Genomic DNA, 22,310 nt, shown 5'->3' with positions numbered 1-22,310 from the left:
CTGGTTTGTTGTTGAATGAATTTCCAATGTATGTCAACAATATAAACAATATTTCCTGAGCGTCTACCCTCCCTATTATAATACTGAAGTCAACTATTTTACACAACTCATTTATGGACAATTGTGAAATAAATCCTGGTCCATCATAAATATTAAAAAAATCCATATTATGTATTTGAATCCCTGGTGCAAAGTAATTCCTTGATCTACCGATATATAAAATACTTTGCTTTATTATTGTACTGCCCATTCCTTAGAACACACCTTTTGTTTTGTAGTCAAGACATATCATTTGGGCAGAATAAACTATAGATGTTGGATACGTGGATATTCATGGAACAGAAAACCAATTAATTACAGATTTCGGTTTTATGAAATACCGGTAACACAGCAGTGTGAAACAGGTGAGCTATGAGAATCTTAGCTCAGATTAAGTTTGGCTTCTTTCACCCCTGAACAGACACCTGCCTGCTCTAAGGATGAATTTGTCTGGAAATGATTGTCAGTTGTAACGCGGTATACATCACAGTGGATAATATGTTGTACTATCAGCACTTTCACAGGCTGTCCTTCTTGAGAGACCAAGGAAGATCTGAGCTCTCCACTCGTCCTCTTATGGGTAAGTGTGTCCTGTGTCTTAATTCAAACTCCCCCTCCTATACCTTAATATTCTAAAACACTTGATATGTCTGTTCTTTCTTCACAAACGCTGTTGCCAGGTACCATGGCTTCAAACATTATAATCACGGTACTCTGAAATAGACTTTCCCAATTTTTAACACAACTCTACGCTGTGAATATAGGGGATTCCAACCTACTGTGCCATCAATCTAAAAACAATCAATAAACGACATGTTAGCAAGTCAATAAGGAGCCATGAATCTCATATTGAAGACTTTCAAAAGCTGCAGCACTAAAGGCTGGAGTGGTTTCACAGACACAGATTGGCACTTAAGGAAACATTAGGTTCAAGATTAGTTCTATCAGGTTCTGTGAAACCAGTGGTAGGTGGTCTGTGTCAACTGGAATGTCACACCCTATATTCTATAATTGCTACATACATCCCTCTCAAGCCACACATTAAGAAAACATTAAGATGCAGTTTTAAGCAGTGTGTCGGTAGGGACACATAACACAGATAAGGGTTTTTCTTATAATTTAAAATTATCCTGATGAAGTATTAAAATCATCAACCATACAGTTGAAACAATAGAGGTTTTAATAAGTTAACAACACATGTAACCGATTAAATTAATTTAACACATTATCGTTTTCGATTGTTTAATAAAAGTGTTTACTTCCCGGTCCCACCACCTATTTAAACATACTGTATCACAACAATTGATGAACACTGCTATCCTGATCAGGACTACTGTACAGTATTTGTTCCAAATTCATTGAGAAGGTGCCATGGCTGGTTGTGGTGTGCTAAGGATTCTTCCTGGGTTTCTTCAGTGTGTAGTATACTATTATCACAATGGGTTCTCAACGGTATTATTTTTTTGTTGTTGTTTTGAAACGATATCTGGCATCACGTTCCTGTCACTGATATTGGGTGGTATTTTGTGTTAAATTATTCCAGTCTACCAGTGGAAAAGCTATTGGTTTGATCAGTGGGGATGTTGCGTTGTCGTGGAGATCATGTTGGAAAACAATGGTTTAGAATTATTTGTAACCATGGCACCCCATTTATGGAGTCAATTTGTTCCAATGGTCCAGGCCAGTCACATTCCAGATCACTGTTTAATGGTTTGGTAGATTTTCAGGCATCAGCCACAGAGACTGAATCTGAGAATAATATGGGGGGGGGGGGGGCATTTCAAGTGTATTGTATAAAAAACTATTCCACCTGCACAAAGCCGCAAATGTTTCACCAGAGCAGACAAAGCTGATTATGTCAGGTTGAAACCTGAAAACGATTTTTTAAAAATGGTCTTATTTTGTTTACATTTTGTAAATATGTAAAAACAACAAAAAAAAAAGTTCCATAAAATGATAATCAATGGTATACAAAACAAGTGTTCATTCTTTTCTTTTAAAATCTTGTACAGATCAGGATACTTTGTTTAAAGAGTCATTTTACTTCAAATGTCATTTTACTTTCTCTCTTACGTTCCCCTGACTTATTTTATTGTTTTTGTGTTTGCAATCGTTCTTCTATATTGAGGTATCATTTTTCTTGACCAGACTTCGACTGGGACTGGGACTGAACAGCCTTCCATTCAACTCCTGTGACAATGTAACTCCGGCAGTTTTCTAGCATGATTTAGGCACTGATCAGCACCAATCCTGGATTACCTTTCCTCAGGTAACAACAGTAGGTAGTCCAAGATTAGAGATAATTGGGGTCAGGGAAACCCAAAATCTAAAGAGCTCCGAAAAGCATGAAATAGAAAAACTCTAATACCCTTTAGAAATGACCAGAATTATTTAAAAAACGGTTTGGAAAATAAGCTCTTGCTTTGCACTTGGCTCATTACTGCAAATAAAGCAGTTTGTAATTCCTTGCAATTATACGTGCATATGAGACTATTGCTTTATTGTTCTGTTTTAATATTTATCTAACTAACAGCAGTTTATTACACTGTCTTCAATCAGAGGTATCTGATTGAATTATCACTAAAGTAATGGACAAGTAAGTGACGTGAAAAAACTTCAGAAGTTCCATTTTGCATTTCTAGTAAGTCTCCCCATAAGGGAGTGATAACAAATGTTTAAGACTGTACTGAGGTTTGGGGATTCCGGAGCATTCCTTGGCGCACCTGCGGTTTAGGGAGGCACAAGAGAGCCTGTATGATTAATGTAGCACGAGCAACCCACCATCCAATTATTTCAACAATTCAGTACATGTTTATCCCTAATTTTATTTAACTTTTTTATGGTGAAAATCTGGGATTTTATTTCTCCTTTTTTAAGTTTAATAATGGGAAGGAGTGAGGCTGTTGTGGGCTGACAGGGGAAAGGGTTGAGATATTCATAAAGCAGCAGGATATTTTATAATGGTACCAGAATGCACAGCCATTTTTGGCTATAATACATGTGTATTATGTATGCACATATCTAAGCAGCGACAGCTCTGCAAAAAGTAACACATGACTGGAAACAAAAACTAGAAAATGATAACCCCTTTGCGAAAACAAGGAAATGACAGTCATTACAGGCTGTTATTCCTCATCAAAGGAAACTGAACAGGAACAGTGGCAGCACCGGTGGGGTGCAGAGGGATTTTGCTCTTCTCTCTCCCCCTCACTTGCTGATTAGCCTGCCATTGTCAGCTAACAATACCCAGGAAATAGCTCTCTCTGTGCAATAATTACACTGCATTACAAAAACTGCATTACTTTTGTACTTTTAAAAATGTAGTTTGGTCTTGATATCATTGAAGATAGAAGTCACTGCCGACACAGAAGAAAGCAGCTCTGTCTGAGATAATATAGATTTTATGTGCCTATAGATACATTTGCACAGCGAGGGCATGCTGCAACTTTCACATTCAGTAACCATTTATTATGTAAAGTGACTGAAAAACCCAGTTGTTCATCATTCCTAGAATTAAAACCATTGGCATCCTAAAGAGCTGCTTATATAAAGCATCACATTTCTCTTTACAAATGTGGTGTTCTTGCTGCTGATGTTTTAAATCTCAAAAGGTTAAAGCTCCCGTGCCTCGATGCAGCTGGAACACCACAGTGTAACCATTTAATTGTCCCCCTGCAACACTCTTCAGTTACCAGTTGTGCTTAGGAGAAGGCATGTTTCAAACATCTATAAAAGCCTACTTTTAATATGGACAAAAACAAAACAGGGTCAGGGTTAAAGGTTTAGAGCACAGGTTTAATTACAGTATGCATTTTTTTATAACTTTGAAAAAACAGTATTCAGTACAGGCAGGCAGTGAAGTGACACCTCAGAGTGCCAAAGGTTTTTTTTTTTATTATTATTATTATTTTAATATTCAATATCTGCCTCTGCCTCAGTGCTACTGCTACTCCAGCATGATTATCCCATATAGCCTGTCTTCATTCCCATCCCTGCTTCACAGGGACCTCTAATGGGTTTTATTCTCCGCAGCAGGGAATCCAATTGTGCCCCACAGTTCCCTCTGCTGGCCGGAGTAGCAGTAGCACCAACTTCTCCTCGGCTGCAGGCTAAACATAGGCACACTATAGACTAAAATCAGATTTCAGCCAAGAACAAAAGTTGTGAAACTGAACCCAGCGTGAAAGGCAGAGACAGGAAACCTGCCGTGCCAGTAGGCTGACATTTTCAGCACCTCCCCTCACTTGAAGGTTTTAAAGACACGGCAAAGAGTTGCAATCTGAACAAACAAACATGCTACTCCGAGGTGACACTGCTACTGCTGCTGTGTGTTTGACAAAGAAAAGAATCAGACATTTACCAGAAAAAAAACAACAATAGGAAAGCAAAGAAGATGCAAAGACGAGCAGTAGTGCAATCCTGACAGTCGAACAATCCCTCTGTGCAGTGTTTGGTCCTGGCTGTCTCCCGAGGTGCCCATCTCTGCTCTGTCTTTCTCTGAAGCCGCACTCTGATTCACATCATATCCAGCTGTACAGGCAAGGAGACAGGCAGATCAGAAAACATTACAAGCCAATTACACTGGAGAGTCGGTTCAGAGAACAAACTCCTGAGCTCAGACATGCAAACAGTTTATATATTTTATTATGTTTGCCAGGCTCCATGTCAGGTGTGCAGAAGTCCTGAAAACTGCTCCGAGCAAGTAAAGGCAGCCAGTTGTCTTGAAGAAAAAAGGCCTGACAGCAGAGATATCCAGTCAACTGGCCACTCCAACGTGTTTTTATTTACTTACCTACTTACACTGTTTTTTTTTTTTGTCCCCCCCCTATAGAACAATGCCACTCTGTCTCAAAAACTTAATTGTGTCATGAAAGAAAGTAAAAACTGCTAGATTAATTTTAATAATCAAAAACAATATAACTGTGTTGCATCGACTCTCCTGGTATTACAACACAGCCTTGAAGATACAGTAATGCCTCTCCAAGCTTGAGCCATTGGTCTTCCTGTTAAACCTGCAAGAACGGCACTGGCGCCTGAGATTGTTCTGCTTACCAAGTCATCCACATCTCCTCCGTCGTCAGCAGGGGGAGCTGTCTGTTCATCCGGCTTCTGCTCTGGAGCCAGGAACTGATTGAGAGACAGAGAGGAGAGCTTGTTAGAGGCTACTGTTACATAATGGTAGTTTGGGTCTTACCGCTGTACTTTAAATCATCTACATTTTCCTCATAGTTCATTGACTTATTATCCTATTATGACTTATTAACTATCCCAACAAAATGTGATTCTGGAAGCGCTCCTCAAGTGGACAGGCAAGGTGTGGAAGAATATTAGTGTTGTACTCTGCCCTGAAGCCCATTGGCGAAGCATTTCTTTTGCTGGAATAGTTCAAAAAGCTTGACAAATAATAGCTAGAATGTCTGGTACAGCAGGAAGGATACGGTCTAGGTTACCTGATTGGCTTCCATTTTGGACACTGTACTGCCTTCCACCTCGTCCTTGCTGATTAGGGAGATGTTATCTGTAGAAGGGCAGGTTTATATTTTAACAGGAAGGCACAGGCTGATTTAGCCAATGTTACAAATATTATATCTGAAGAGCAGAGTCTGAACTCAGGTAAGAGCACCGTAAGACACTTCAAAACATTTCAAAACACAGTATTTCAGTAATTGCGTCGAGCACTCGCAGAATGATTGCCAACATCATAAAAACGAAAGGGGATTGAAGAAAGAAGAAAATGAAATGCAAAGCTACTTACTGTTATTGAACACTGAGCTTCATTGAAACAAAGACACAGTTGAAAGAAAGCTCTGGCCTGCTCACTGAAATAATTCTGTGTACACTAGAAAGGTTGTGATATTTAATACATACAAAGGAACCACAGTATATGTGAACAGCAACACAGTCTTTGAAGAAAACTGTGAATTTGCTAGTCAGTACCAACGTGGGAGTGGAGAACCAACTTGTACCCTGATTAACAGGACACACACAGACATGCAGGTCCTACCTTGCACAAGGAGCTCCCAAAAGTCCTGCAGCGCCCTCTCCTGGACATTCTTCTTCAGTGTCTGAAGGTAGCTGTTGTACAGCTCCACATTGCCAGCCTGGCAGAGCAATCAAACAAAGAAACACTTTGAAGAGTTATTTTCATAATCATTTAGATCTGCACGATTCTCTATTTCACTTTCCAATGTAACTGTTCTGACTAGCTACGTAACAGAACCATAGTAAGATAGTGTTTTGTACATGTTAACACAGTGACTGCCAGGCGGTGTTCATTTTGTGGTTTGCTGGGGGACACTGGTACCTCACATTTTGTGTTGCTATGTTTTACAGTGGTTCTGAATGAAACACACTAATACCCTACACTAACACAGTGAACAATGAAACTTTGCAAGTGGAATCACTATAAATGGTCTATCACCATTGATCCTACAAGGCACTGTAGTGAACAGCACAAAGTAAGACAAGTTTCAATTCCTGTGGACACACAAACATGTGAAAGCACACGCATGAAGTACTGCACAGCCCTCACCTTGCTGGATTCCTCGCGGAAGGCTTTGATACAGGAGATGCTCTTCATGTAATACTGTGTGCTTTTGGTGCCAAGGAGCTGGTCAACCCTGCTGGTTAGCTGCTGACACACTGCAATATACCACAGAAAAGGCAGGTCAGGCAGGGTGCCATTCCAAGATCACTATAAACAATGACAGGGTGTTGCTGGAAAGAAGCCGCTGGCTATCAGAAGAACAAAAATACACAAGAAGTGACAATCAGACACAGGTCTGTGTCCCTCACTCTTGGAGCTCACCTTGGCCGAAGGGAAGGCTTTTCTGTCTAATGAGAATGAGGAAATCTCTGTCTGGTTCAACACTACCCACCTGGAGAAGTGGAGGGGGAAGAACAATTGAGAGATGCAAGGGCTTATAGGTTTACACAGACGTATGTTACTAGCTATTTGCTATTTACTTTGGGATGAGCTGGATACGGTTTGCCTAAATGTACAGCAGATATTTAAAAAATGCACTATCCAGAACTAAGCTGTACAGATTATTACATCTAGACTCTGCAAGTGGAAAGAATTTTTAAAAATCTAGGAATACTTCCTATAAAACACTCAAAAACATATAATAAACTAGTAAAATTCTTAGACTGTCGTTTCAACTAGAAGTCTTCATCAATGACTGCCAGCTTCAGGCAATATACCCTGAAGCATACCGATGCTGTAACTTTACAAATAACATACTAATATTCTTTTTTTTTTTTTTTTTTTGCCATCTGGTTGGCAGTCCACTGTGTATTTAGAAACTAAATGCATTTTTCTGCACTTGTCTCATGAAGGTTCACACTTACAGCTGTAACAGTGCCTTCTGAAAGTCCTGCAAAGTGGAACTTTTCATCCTCATCCTGGCGAGCCTTCTTTGTGCTTGGCTCCTCTTCAGTGCTGCAAACACAGAAACATGAGGCTGATCGGCTGATTCAGAGCACTGCGGTCTCAAATTAGGTTTCTGTGCACGGCGTAGAGCACGGGTGTCCAATCCTGGTCCTGGAGAGCCGGTGTCCCTCCTGGTTTTTGTTCCAACGGTGCCTTAAATTACTTAATTAGAACAATAATTGGTAATAATTGGTCCAATTAAGTAGACCAAAGCCTTGCTGTACACTGAACAGTATATCCATAATGTGCAGCACTGGGATTTAGTCATGATACCTTTTAAAATGGTTGTAGCTAATAAAATAATGCCATAATAATTGCTGTATTGGTCTCAAATGTGCAGTTTTTAAATGTTATATTAAACATGAAATCTGGTACTATTCTAGGTTAAAGAAATCTGTTTGCAAGCCGTTTTCTGATAGCTTTGCACTTTCTTTAACCTGTGTGTAGTATCACATACCACTGTTTGAAAAGGTTTGCTAGAACATGTTTATTTTAAAACTGCACATTATATACAGCAAAAGTGCACAACAGGTATAATTTATTACGTTCATTTGTAGCTACTTTCTTTGTAATACGGGGACTAAAACTGAACTCGGTATTCCAAGTATGGTCTCATCAGTATGGTATACTCATTATAACCTCCCTTGATTTGTACTTTACATTTTGGCTATAGAGCCATGGAACAGCCATGGCCTCTCCACACTGCCTGGCTGTTCCAACACAAAGCCAGGGTTCCGTACAGAGTGGAGTCTTACAAGCGAGCTCTACTAGACAGATGTGAAAAAACACGACGCTGTGAAGAGGCACCTACACATTTCCAAAGATGTCCTGGGCAGTCTTCTGCTCCTTCTTGCGGACGGCCTCCTGCAGGGGGAAGCGCTGGAGGAGCTGCTGGAGGGGAGCTGTGCAGCGGGCCGTCACCTCCTGCGGTCTCTCCAGCATCCCCTTCAGCCAGGGCTCGGGAGGGGGCAGGGGAGCAGACGGGTTCAGAGCCCGGTGGTGCAGACACTGCATTGCCAGACCCACAAGATTTGCACTTAATATTTTTGGCATAAATTAAAATGGTGTTAAACCATGATGTTGTAATAATAGCATACATCTCTGCTTAACATCTGATCACTATTAATTTAATATCAATATTCTATCTATGTCCATTTTTTATTATTTTAAATGTTTACAGTATTAGACATCAAAGCTATTTAATCAGCTATTCTAGGTTGATATTTCTGTAAAGTTAAATAGTACAGTAACATAGGCCTGGATTTTACACTTTCTCTAATTAAGCTGAGAATGTCCCTGAATTTAAATCTCTCAAGAGTGAGGAGCATGCAATATGAAAATCAATGTAATTGATAAGTAACCTCACTAAATTAAAGCCATGCCTTATCATTGCAGCACAGTGGAAATTGGGCCCTATGTATTTGTGAATTGGGAAGAGTCTATCTATCCACAGCAGCCACAAACACATTATCAAATACAGGTTTACTAATGGATTACAGTGCCAGCTGAGTTTGTAAAAGGTTTTTATCAATACTGATCAAACTGCTTTCCACCATGCATTTTCACAACCATTCCCGGACTATCAGGTAGCAATGGGGAATGGAATAAACACCTGGGACAATAAAGACAGTGAAAGTGAAGGAACACTGGAGTTAAATCAATGACATTTTTACAGCACAGAAATCAACAATGCTCAACATTCGCTATGTTTATTATGAGTGCAGGACTTCCTCTGGTACCTGGAAGAGCCTCTGGAACTGTGGGTTCGGGATACTGCTGACTTCAAACAGGTCCTCCATCTCCTCCCCCTCCCCCTCCACCAGCATCATTGAGTCAATCAGGGAGTCCACCGCAGCCAGCTGCTCCCCTGCACACACAACACAGCTAGCTCAGGCTGCCTTCATCTGTACCAACCCACCACATCACACCCCCAGAGCTATACAGTCTCCATTAGTATTATTATCCATTTATTTCTTTATTTCTTTATTTTTAATTTAGTAGTCGCCAATTGATTTTACCCCGTTTTTTTCTCCCAATTTGATATATGCAATTGTATTTTAAGCTCAGCTCACCGCTACCTCCCCTGCGCTGACTCGGGAGTGGCGAAGACGAACACACGCTGTCCTCCGAAGAGTGTGCCTTCAGCCGACCGCTTCTTTTCACTCTGCAGGCCCACCATGCAGCCAACCCAGAGCTACAGTGTCGGAGGACAACGCAGCTCAGGGCAGCTTACAGGCAAGCCCGCAGGCGCCCGGCCAGTCTACAGAGGAATGGTGCTCAGTGAGCGGAGGACACCCTGGCCGATCTAAGCCTTATCCCCCTGGGCGGCACTCGGCCAACTGTGCGCCGCCCCCTGGGAACTCCAGTTCATGGTCGGCAGTGGAATAACCTGGACTCGAACCGGCGACCTCCAGGCTATAGGGCGCATCTTGCACTCCATGTGGAGCACCTTTACTGGATGCGCCACTCAGCAGCCCCCATTTATTTATTTTAAGTGTTTTCTGGCTAAAATACTGGGTTCAATTTTGAATTTTAAAAACTGGACATAACCTGGCTTTGCAGGCATGATAATTAGACTCCTATTGCACAGCAGTTTCGCCCATTCCAGGTTTTACTATGAGCTTGATCAGCCACAGTGTGCATGTAACAAGCTCAAGAATGTCTGACTAAACTCATAGTAAAACCAGGAGTGGATCATACCGCTATGCAATGGCAATCTTATTTCTATTCCTGCTTTGTATCCGCACACAGGAAAAAATGTAAAATTAGGTAAAAATGTACATAATTTTATACTAGAAGAAAAATGAATCATTGAGTGATTTATAGTCATATAGGACGAACATCCATTTATACGATTTACTTGTTGGCTCAGTAGGGGGGCATTCTCTTCAAGAACTCAACCATCATACCAACATGATGGCATTGTGCTGTGTGTGGCGGGGGTGGTGATGTCATTTTTCGATGACTCCTGTCTAGTTTGTGGACTTTTACCATGCCAAAGAACTGCAAAATATAGCCCAGTGTGTTGTCCCCTGTGTCCTGTTCAATTACCAATACACGTCAAAAACAATCCCAGACTTACCTGAAGGGATGAATTTCTTGTTGTTCTGAAGAGAAGAGAATGTAAACTGCCTGAGATCCTCCATGTAAGGTAGCTGTACGTACATCAAGCACTGGGAACGGAACAAAAATAAAAACAGAAATCAGCCTTGATCTCACGGCAGGGACTCGAGACAATTTCAAATCAAATTAAAATAAATATGTTTTTTCCTTGACAGACAGGGGGTCTGTCTGGGGACATTCTGAGAATATAATGGGGATGTGACTCAGCCAATGCTATAGGACACACAAAAGGTAAGACAAGTAGGGAGGTAATTACATGGAGTCCCATAAATCTACAAATGCACAGTAGTGTGAGTCCTTCCAGGTTCTGTCCTCTCAGCCTTCATTTTAAGAGAAAGATGTAAAATATGTCTTATTAAACTCAAAGTGAAAGTTGAAATGGAAACCAAATTGGAAACCTAAATTGTGCCTGGAGTTCAGAGCAGAATGTAGGAAGCACTGTAAGTAAAAGGCCTAGGATAGTTTAGCAGGTGAAGTCATAACTCGGATGAATCGTAATACTTCCTTTACATGATATACTGTATAGCAGTGGAGGAGTGCATCCTGTATACTGTAATACATGACCAAAAGCACAACATAGCTACTTGTAGTCCTCAACATATTTTTTGAATGATGGATTATATAGGATTTAAAGTTATATGTCTTTTAACAAAATCATCATTAGTGATTATTTTATCTAACACATCATAGAGTAGCCCATCAGGACCATCACATGTAACATGATGCATATTGTAGCGTGCCTGCATAACGCAAATGTGTATCGTATTGTGACCTACGTGCTTGGTCATACCCTTAGCAGTAACAGCTAAAACAAAAACATTACAGAAAAATTAGATGATGCCCTGTGGTATCAGATTCAGCCCTGAAGACAATGCTGTGCTATTCCAAGAAGACGGAGGAGCAGGGGCTGGCTCACCTCGTACTTGTCCTGGATGCAGGGGAATGCCGCCCCGACCTGGGGGTTACTGCGCTTGTCGTATGCGTAGCGAACAATGGCCACCATCTCCAGCTCGTCTAGGGCATGGATCAGAGATGAGAGAGCCACTGCAGCGTGCTGTGGAAACAGGAACACACACACATGCGATACGCAGCGATTATTAAGTCACTCAGCCATGTTTACTGCACAACAATGAAATCCAGCAGGTGGAGGTACCAAATACCACCACGGATCATATAGAGTGCTGTAGACAATGCCTATTGTGTGACTTTCACTATTTAATATGGACACTATTGGTCTCGAGGAGGTTTTAATTATTGAGAAACCATTGAAACACAGCAGAGGGCAGCATTTTACAGGGAAACACACACTGCCCCTTAACATGCCTGTTTCATCAGCTTTCAGAACACGTACCACAAATTATATTAAAAAATCTTTAGAAAACAGCCTTTAATTACCTCCTCAAATATGCCAAAGTGGACTAGATTCACTAAGATCCCTAAAGAACTCCAAGGAGGGGCTCAGAGACTGCTTGTATATCATCAATGACAGTAATATGGAGCTTGAAAGCACACCATCCAATTTTTTACCAGTAAAGTATCCACTGTCTCCGTTTACGGGTCTGCATCCAAGAATAGGTTACCAGACCCACCCAACCCAACTACCCACTATCCCTGACCTTCTTACCTCGTCATCCCTTGCAGCAAACACCTTGATCACTTGGTTGCCCATGAAGTGATGCCGCATAACCTACACAACAGATCAGGGAAACAGGTTTATTTACTAAAAGTTTTGTCCAGTCCCAATGCCGGAAGTGTGTTCCACGCATTAAAATCATCTTCAATGGCTCCTAATTCTTCGTATTGATCATCAAGTGTACCCTTACTTCTGATCTTGGCTTCTGCAACAGACTGCATTTTCAATTGACCGAAACATTTCACATGTACAAAAACAGCTATGCTACTATGATCAGTCCTACAAAGATGTCATCTTTTTGGAAAAGCGTATGTGCATATTTAATATGAAAGGTTTTAAGCTAATTCCGAGTGTTGGTTTTTCAAGGAGTCAGATTTGAAAGAGACTGCAGATGACACAGTACCTGACTCTGCTTTGTAAAGCCCAGCACAGAGAAGCACTTCCCATCTGATTTGTATTTCATCTGTTCCTGGTCAACTTTGGAGAAGGGGACAATATCGCTGCCATAGCGGAACCCTGTGCCAAGACACAAGACAGGGGACAGTGAGTGTGACAGTATTTCTCTGAGAAAGAGATAGAAGGAGGCTCCCTATAGCCTGGACTTTTTTCTAACAGCACAGGTATAGGGCCATTCCAGTCCATGTGGACCGAATTCTGGGGATATTGACAAAATAGTCAAAAAAAGAACACATGGTGAGAATGTGTCTGAAGGTAGTAAAAATGCCTATTTTAATGACCACCTGTTAGGTTTTTATTGTGGGGGAATTACCCATTGAGAAATAACATTACTAGAATTTCATTTTCATTATTATTGATGTAGAAAGAAGAGTAACCTGAGTTGGAATGATCATATCAGTACTATACATTGATCGGAAAATAAACTAAGAAAACAGTTCTGATGGTAACTTATAGATCCCTGATATTTCTCTCACCTGACACCGCATTAGCGTTACATGATCCTGGTAATCATTAACTCCTAAATTAGCTTATAAAGCCCCATCATGTTCTTTGCTTCTACCTGTCCAACTCTCTGGTGCAAGTTCTGCATTTTGAATGAGGAAGCAAGTGATTAACGTACAGGGCTCGGGTCCAGTGACTGTGATGTTAGAAAGAAGTCGTCTGATAGAGTAGTATGAAGGGTTATGTGTTCTTTGTATCTACCCTGAATGGTGTCATCCTTGGGAACCTCAGTCTCGTTATCGTCGTTGAGGCAGAAGACGGTCTCTCTCTGCACATCTTCTTTCCGCTGTGTCCTAGCGTCCACCACTGCCCAGGTCTTCTTGACCTTCTCCTCTGTCACCTGCTTTCCAAAGGCACAAGAAAGAAGAGTGGCGAACACATCAGAACCTCCCAGCAGAATTTATTTAGCATGAGCTATAACCTGACATTGAATGCACTTCTCAGAAATAAACTGAATGTCTGTAATCAACTTCTAACTTCCTGTCCAGCACAGTTTGATTCTAGAATTCAAAACAGGCGCTCTGGAATGACTGTGGATCCAGTACAAATATAAATGCTTTGGGTTTCGGATCCAGCATGGTAACTATGCTGCTGAATTCTGGGATGGTTTTGGGATGTGGAACAAAGTGTACTGGGGAGCTAAGTAGAGAACACCAAATTGATTTCAACTAAGCCAGATTCAAACCAAAGAGATGAAAGGCATCAGAGGCTTGTGAATTAGCCCACTGCACCATTCCATAAAACTGGTTTGTTTGTTAAACTGACTAAGTCAAAATGTCTTGGGCTTGTCGGTTGCCTCCCTGTGACACAGACTGATGGTACAGCAGGGGTGGTAATAAGACTCCCATTGCACAGCAGGTTGATCCAAGCCTGGTAAAGGTTGAGAACGGGATGAAGGGGGGCACTCACAGCCTTGTACCCGACGATGCGAATGGTCAGTGAGGAGCCGATGGTGAGCTGGCAGGGCCACGCCATGGGCCGCCTCTCGATTTTCTTAAAGATGGACAGCTGCTCCATTGACTCTCTGGAGGAGACAGCACAGAGAGGGTAATCACCTGAAGGTTTGGTTCAACGTTTGATCCCTGGGATTATATTTTAATAACAGCTTTGCAATCATTATAGCAACTTTTAAATCAAATAACAAAAATGATGATAACTGCGTGCAGTTTAATTTAATGCTAACACTGAACAAAATGCCCCAAAAATATAAATGGTATAAGGTTTCCTATTAGTCTTCTAAACATATTGGCTGGATGGAGATCGACAGGACAGACCCCCTGTCTGCTGACCTGAATGTGTGGACCTCATCCAGTCCTTCCTCTTCATCCAGAGAGGTCATCACCTTCCTGACCATCTCCAAGCCTTCTTTTTGCTCCTGCGTGAGCCCCTTCCTGGAGTACGGGGGCTGTCGCGGCCCAGCAGCAGCATCGCCACGACCTCCGCTCTCCTCTTCCACATCCAGGGGGAAGGGCAAGCTGGTAAACCATACACAAGTCAAAAGATTATTACTGCACCAGGAAAAATCCCTAGCCTAGCAAAAAGCAATCCAATTTTTTTTTCTTGTAATTGAATCTTCTAGTCTAACAGCAGTAATTAAGTAAACATAACAGACAATACCTAAAGAGTTCTGTAGCTGACATCAATACAGCGTTTTTGCATTTACTGCCTAATGTTGGAATAATAAGTCTCTTGTGAAAGTTCTTTTAAAACAGCAGAAGGCAGCATTTCTAGGGACGTGCAATATCTTTTGACGGATGATATAGTTTGCATGCTTTGTGTAATCTGTTTATCAGATTACACAAACAAGTACCATGCTGATAACACGACTCAATTACTTACAAGAACTGCAGGGAGATTCCTCCTTTCTTTAAATTGTCTATGATGATGTCGAGTTGGTCAGAGCTGTAAGGGCTGCACAGGTCTGTGAATACGGCAATGTGCAGCTTTTCATACTTCTTCCCACTAAAGGCGACACCAGACAACACTTTACTTTACTTCTGTATTTAAATTAAAACACAATAAATACAAGAAAATGTGAACCAGCGATAAGTTCGTTAATCTAGCTTTGGTTCTGGGATAGGAACTCGCTTATCAAATTACATCGATCTCTAATGTTCACCAAAAAACTAAAAATAGTATCACACTTCAGTCTACTCCCTCACTCAATAATCAATATACTGTCATTTATTTTGTAAGAACAATTGAATTACACTGTAATTACAGTAATTCACCATCTCTTGTTTCTTTCTTCATTGGAGAATTATAAACACAACATTAGTCTTACAGGGTTTCTTTCTGTAGAAGGTCCATACAAACAACCAGCGCATCAAGAACTGATGAAAGCAAATGTCAAGGCTTTGAATAGTTTTCAAGATGGTACAATTGATGGTATGAGGACATTTATCCATGCACATTAACATATGCGTGATCTTATGTCAGAACAAACAACAAAGCTAGGATATAAGAGAATGTCATTACTGCTATTTTACGTGTTTGGTGTTTGGTGTACCGGATTGAAAACCAACGATTTTTGGCGTAAGACCATATGCACGTGTATTCTTACCTAGTTTCACTACAAATGCATAAGTTGATATACTACGTAAAAATGTACAGGCGGTCGTGAGTGTAATACCTGCAAACCTCTATTATTAGTGTGCTCACAATCTCACCATGTCCGTTAAACAACGTTCTAACTGCGTTGCAGTAGCCTGCAGATGTATGTTGGTAACCCTCTTTTGGTACAGCAAATCGGACTCACTGTGTAATGTCATTCTATGCGATTCCCCTGTCAACTGAAAAGACCCTGTTCTGTGTCACCGTGTGAAAATGAGAGTCCTCGCTGTCCTGTATAATGCTTGTATCTCCTCTGTGATAAGGACACAATTCACCTGTGCTACACTTCTTCACTGTATGGTGTATGTGTCTTCCCTGTGGTAATGACACTATCCCCTCTGTACAGTGTATGCTTGTGTGCTATGTTTCCCCTGTGATAAAGATACAGTCAGTCTGCTGGGCTCCTGGCTGGATATCACTCTGGATCTCCCCCAGCAGGTCGAAATCCGGCAGCATGAGGTGTCTATGCACAAAGATGTTCTGGTACTGGTCGTCAGAGGCCAGTGCGTTCTTGGTCTCATCCGACCCAAACAGTACCAGGGCAAGCTCATCCTTGTTCTCTGCAAACACCTGCAAAGGAAAAACACACACAGGCTGCACTGAAGCCATATAACACTCAGGGAAGTACAGGTTACTGTTTGGTAAGTGATAGATCATTAGCTGACAGGCATTTGTATAAGCCTGGGAAATAATCAAGTAGTACACTTTTTAAAAAAATAACAGACCTACCCTGAAAAGCTGGTGAAAGTTTTATTTTCATATGTTCTTGATTTAATTTTTTTATTTTATTTTTTTAGAATTTCAGTATGAATCAAGAAATTAGAAATCTGAAATTCACAACCGCCTTTTATAGGTTTATAAACAGTTGCAAAATCTCACAAAGCATTTTTACTATATATATATATATATATATATATATATATATATATATATATATATATATATATATATATATACACATATATACAGTGCCTTGCATAAGTATTCACCCCCTTGGACTTTTCCACATTTTGTAGTGTTACAACCTGAAATTAAAATGGATTTAATTGGGATTTTTACCATTTGATTTACACAACATACTTAACACTTTGAAGGTGCAAAATATTTTTTATTGTGACACAAAAGTTAATTAAACAAAAAAAAAGACATTTGTTGGTTGCATAAGTATTCACCCCTCTGAGTCAATACTTGGTAGAAGCACCTTTGGCAGCAATTACAGCTGTGAGTCTTTTTGGGTAAGTCTCTACCAGCTTTGCACATCTGGATCCTGCAATTTTTGCCCATTCTTCTTGGCAAAATTGCTCAAGCTCTGTCAAGTTGGATGGGGACCGTTGGTGAACAGCAATTTTCAAGTCTTGCCACAGATTCTCAATCGGATTGAGGTCTGGGCTTTGACTGGGCAATTCTAAGACATTCAGGTTCTTGTTTTTGGCTGTGTGTTTAGGGTCATTGTCCTGCTGGAAGGTGAACCTCCACCCCAGTCCCAGGTTTCTTGCAGACTGAAACAGGTTTTCCTCTAGAATTTCCCTGTATTTGGCTCCATCCATCTTGCCCTCAATCCTGACCAGTTTCCCAGTCCCTGCCGATGAAAAGCATCCCCATAACATGATGCTGCCACCACCATGCTTCACCGTGGGGATGGTGTTCTCAGGGTGATGAGCAGTGTTGGCTTTGCGCCACACATAGCGTTTTGCGCTAAGGCCAAAAGGTTCAATTTTGGTCTCATCAGACCAGAGAACCTTTTTCCACGTTTGCTGTGTCTCCCACATACCTTTTGGCAAAATCCAAACGGGATTTGATATGGGTTTTTTTCAGCAATGGCTTTCTTCTCGCCACTCTTCCATAAAGCCCAGCTTTGTGGAGCGTCCGGGTTATAGTTGTCCCATGGACGGTTTCTCCCATCTCAGCTGTGGATCTCTCCAACTCCTTCAGAGTTACCATTGGCCTCTTGGTTGCTCCTCTGACTAATGCCCTCCTTACCTGGTCACTGAGTTTTGGTGGACGGCCTTCTCTAGGCAGAGTCGCGGTTGTGCCATATTCTTTCCATTTTTTAATAATGGATTTAACGGTGCTCCGGGGGATGTTCAAAGTTTGGGATATTTTTTTATAACCCAACCCTGATTGGTGCTTCTCCAGAACTTTATCCCGGACTTGTTTTGATAGCTCCTTGGTCTTCATGATGCTGTTTGTTTAGATATGCTCTCAAACAAATTCTGGGGCCTTCCAGAAACAGGTGTATTTAATCTGAGATCATGTGACACTTTAATTGCACACAGGTGGACTCCATTCAACTAATTATGTGACTTCTGAAGGCAATTGGTTGCACCAGAGCTTATTTATGGGTGTCACAGCAAAGGGGGTGAATACTTATGTAATCAAGACTTTTCAGTTTTTTTATTTGTAAATAATTTTGAAAAATATGTAGATTTTTTTCCCTACTTCGACATTATGGACTATTTTGTGTAGATCCGTGTGACAGGCTGGCTGCAGGGAGGAACTCAGACCAGAGAGAGAGAAACACACAGACAGACGGTGGTGATGAGAAGCTGAGTGCAAATGGTAGCACTCAGCGTTTATTAACAAAGTAAAAGGTTTAAACAGAACATAAAACAGGACACGGCACTTGTAGCCAAAATAAACAGACAAACAAAACGTACTAAACAGTAAACAGACGAAGACTTGCACGGAGACAAACAAACACAGTGAGTACAAAACACTTATTATTATTATTTTCCTTAATTTTACGTTCTCCTTCTCTCTCACCCGTTCTCCACTCTCGAACACCCAACCCCGAGTGAGTCAAACGTGCATCTATATATACTGTTGTGCTGGGATTCAATTACTAATTAATTATTCACTTGAATCCCAGCACGTGAATTAATTCTGTGCAACCCCGTGCTCACATACTATGCTTTAAATGTACGTGAAGTGCAATCCCGTGCCTAAATACAAATATACAATTTAAATCACACGTGAAACACAGACCCGTTTATATTCCGTGTATCAATCTCTATACACCAACATTAACACACGCAACATACAACACATAACACACACATGCACACAGGGGCGGGGCACATTGCCACAATCAGTGACAAAAAATCCTAATTAAATCCATTTTAATTCCAGGTTGTAACACTACAATTCTGCGAATTGTGTTTTTCTTTGGGGAAATTTTCCTCTCAGTACGTTTTTTATTTTTTGATTACAGAATCTGTGATAGATTTAGGCAGACACGTATGTAAGAGGAGGGCAACATTCAGTACTGAGATCACTAAATAAATAAAGTTGCTCTCATTGAGACAGACACTCTGTTCAGTGTTGTACTACTTAGGTATCTATGAAAAATGTTTTACAAATCAAATGGTATTGCTGTTGTTGATGTTGTCAGGCTCTTAACAGTGACTGGACTTGTATCATAAGAACAGCAATGGCATTTCAGTGAACTGTAAGTCTCAGATTCATCATTTACCTGGCGTTGCACAAACATCTGAATGACCTTCTTGGCTTGTTCGAAAGGAGGCTCTTCCTCTGGAGCGGAGTTACTCATGGAGAACCCCACATCCAGACACAACACCACGGCAGACTGGAAAAACACCAGGAAAACCATGGATCACAGCAGTACAGTATTATTAGGAAAACCATGGATCACAGCTGTACACTATTATTAGGAAAACCATGGATCACAGCAGTACACTATTATTAGGAAAACCAAGGATCACAGCAGTACACTATTATTAGGAAAACCATGGGTCAGAGCAGTACACTATTATTAGGAAAACCATGGATCACAGCAGTACACTATTATTAGGAAAACCATGGATCACAGCAGAACACTATTATTAGGAAAATCATGGATCACAGCAGTACACTGTTATTAGTAGTAGAATAACCAGAGATTATAAAAATAAAAAAACACTCCATGGGGTAATGTGTGATAAATGAGAACTGAATGCCCACCTGTGGATTTATGTAGCATCCCATCCCTAGAGTGAGCATTAAATTATCATATCACACACTACCCCATGCACTATTCTCATATCACACACTACCCCATGCACTATTCTCATATCACACACTATCTCATGCACTATTCTCATATCACACACTACCCCATGCACTTATCACACACTATCTCATGCTCTATTCTCTATATATTGTACAAAAAACACATCAATCCCTGAAAGCCTCCCTGCCACCAGGTATTAAATGAAATGTTTTTACTGACAATAAATGCTGATAATAGAGTAATACAGTGCTACTGGAGACATTTTTACATCTAATGTTGTATTGTGAAACGCAGTTATCAGGATAATATCCAAGACAACTCCTCTCATTTATAATGTTTTATTTAGCCTGTGCACAGTATATATTTTGTAAGGGCAAATAAAATAAAATAAGTTTAACAAAAAAAACCCCACTTTATTCGTCTGAACATTACCAGCTGGTTTCACAGACCCTGGCATACATAATGTAACCTTCCAGAATGACTGCTGATCAGGGTCTGTGAAACCAGCCATAGAACAAAATTAATTATTGTAAAAAGAAGATCGATAAGAACGAAATGAGTTCCAAGATAAAGTGACACAAAGAAAGTAGTATCAGGTGATTCTGAATTACACTCCTCTCTAACATAAAGGTACATTAAGTTTTCACCTTACAGGTGAAGCGAGTTAAAAACACACAGCACACATTTCCCATTACCCTCCACAAGGTGGCATGCTTTACTTTGTCTAAAATCTAAATAAAGGCTGTTTGCTTGCTTGCATGTTGAGGCTTGTCAGAATACTGCACCGACAGTAGAAGAATGACTTCATTGTAAGACTGGCCTCCACCGTGCTGTTAAATTACACGAATATGTGGATGAATTCATGTTTGTTTGCTATTGCTATCTACAAACCGAACAACTTGTAGAAGCTGTTTGATTATATATTAAATACTACTAATCAATCAGCAGAGACGTTGTACTTCTTCAGCCCATGCATTACCAAGCAGCAATGATATGAATGGAGTTACTGACTTTGCATTCCTAGCTTGCTTGCTGGCTGCCATTGCAGTATCAAAATACACAGTGCAAAGCGATTACAATATTACAAATAGCTACATATATACACACTCGATTCAGTTTACCGAAAATATAAAACTAGAAGATATTTCATTTGTTCCGTTCACTTTAAAACTTTCCCGTTCTGCCGAAACCAATTTCTTGCAGTCAATGACTGACACACCAGCCAAGTTAGGGTACAGTGATAATACAAAAAAGGGTGTTAACCTTACGACTTAATAACTCTACAGGTTATAATGTATTTTGGTATAGAAAAATTAAATGCAATCGCTTTTAATACCTTAATAGCGCGCGACATAGTTTCTGCTTACGTCCCTTCTCTTCTGTGTCCGGAATAAAACATTTCCCTAGCGGGAAAAAAAGGGGCCGCCTTATCTGACGTAGAGTGTTAGTAATTACATAGCCAGCCATCTCATGAATTATGATTCATAATATTGTGTAGTATGTAATTGCAATATATCTTTGGTTTTAAATGTGATTTTTAATTAACATGCCAGGACACTTGTTATCTCCATCAACCATGAGTACCTGTCACACACAAGCATTTTCAATTTTATACTAAACTGTAATTTCGGTCTTCCATCGTGATATGCTTCATAAACCCGACATTGTTAGTTTTCTGGGTTGTTTACAAGACCATGTTTCAGCTGCAGACTCACGTGTTGATGTCCATGTGATCTCTGCTGAGGTACAGTATTTCTTTTTAATGCAGTGCCATGTAAGCAAAATATGAACATGTTCAAAATACTGCAGCGTATAACCTTACCATGCATTTACTGTAGTTTACCATGGTCTATATTGCTCTGTTCTTCACCAAGCGTGCCTGCCGTTCTTTCACTACTGGTATTTATCGTTTTACTACACTTGGCTTCATATGGGTAGGAGAAACAGCTGTAGTTATTACAAAAGAGTCAATTGTGCTAGCAGGTCTGCGGCTGTTGAAGAGAATAAAGCGAATGACAGTGAGCCATACTGAGTCTCCCATTATGAGACACACACAGACCCTCAGCACTTCCTTAACAACAGGCTATGCTACTGGCTTATTAATGAGATGCGAACGCTCCTTTTTTACTCAAATGTTTGTGATACTGGTTCTGGTGCAGGTTATTATTTTTAATAATTATCACAGCTAACAATTAACTTTTAATACTAATTAGGTTAAGGATGAGTCTATAGTTAGTGTGTAAATAAAACAAAATAAAATCGAATAGTACATTACTTTCCGGTTAACAAAAACTCATTATCAATATGGTATCCAGATTTTATTTTCTCTTTGCCTTGGGTGATTTCTATAAATTTTGCCACCACACCACAAATTAACTTCCTGTGCAGCAAGTGGACCACACCTGTCTCGTACTTAATGCACTTTGTTGCACACGTGTGGGGTCAAATAAGAAGTTGCATAATTACATTTTTGAAATATAAGGATACCCACTGGTATCAAA

At 40.4% G+C, this 22,310-nt stretch overlaps 1 protein-coding gene across 1 annotated transcript; it reads right to left on the bottom strand.

Annotated features, from left to right (window-relative positions):
• Window positions 1–3,813: 3,813 nt before the first annotated feature.
• Window positions 3,814–21,239, bottom strand: xrcc5 (X-ray repair complementing defective repair in Chinese hamster cells 5). Its single transcript, XM_034005829.3, has 21 exons — window positions 21,146–21,239; window positions 19,273–19,386; window positions 16,187–16,370; window positions 15,472–15,520; window positions 15,027–15,149; window positions 14,477–14,662; window positions 14,097–14,211; window positions 13,389–13,527; window positions 12,631–12,743; window positions 12,219–12,281; window positions 11,511–11,648; window positions 10,554–10,644; window positions 9,211–9,338; window positions 8,283–8,479; window positions 7,390–7,480; window positions 6,848–6,917; window positions 6,572–6,681; window positions 6,044–6,140; window positions 5,490–5,557; window positions 5,092–5,166; window positions 3,814–4,569 (listed from the first exon to the last, which is right to left on the bottom strand). Exons 1-21 carry the CDS (start codon window positions 21,161–21,163, stop codon window positions 4,555–4,557), a joined length of 2,184 nt encoding a protein of 727 aa, XP_033861720.3. The 5' UTR covers window positions 21,164–21,239; the 3' UTR covers window positions 3,814–4,554.
• Window positions 21,240–22,310: the final 1,071 nt, after the last annotated feature.

The sequence above is a fragment of the Acipenser ruthenus genome, chromosome 10 (assembly GCF_902713425.1).
Source record: "Acipenser ruthenus chromosome 10, fAciRut3.2 maternal haplotype, whole genome shotgun sequence".
NCBI lineage: Eukaryota > Metazoa > Chordata > Actinopteri > Acipenseriformes > Acipenseridae > Acipenser > Acipenser ruthenus.
This window is presented reverse-complemented; position numbering and strand designations above follow the sequence as displayed.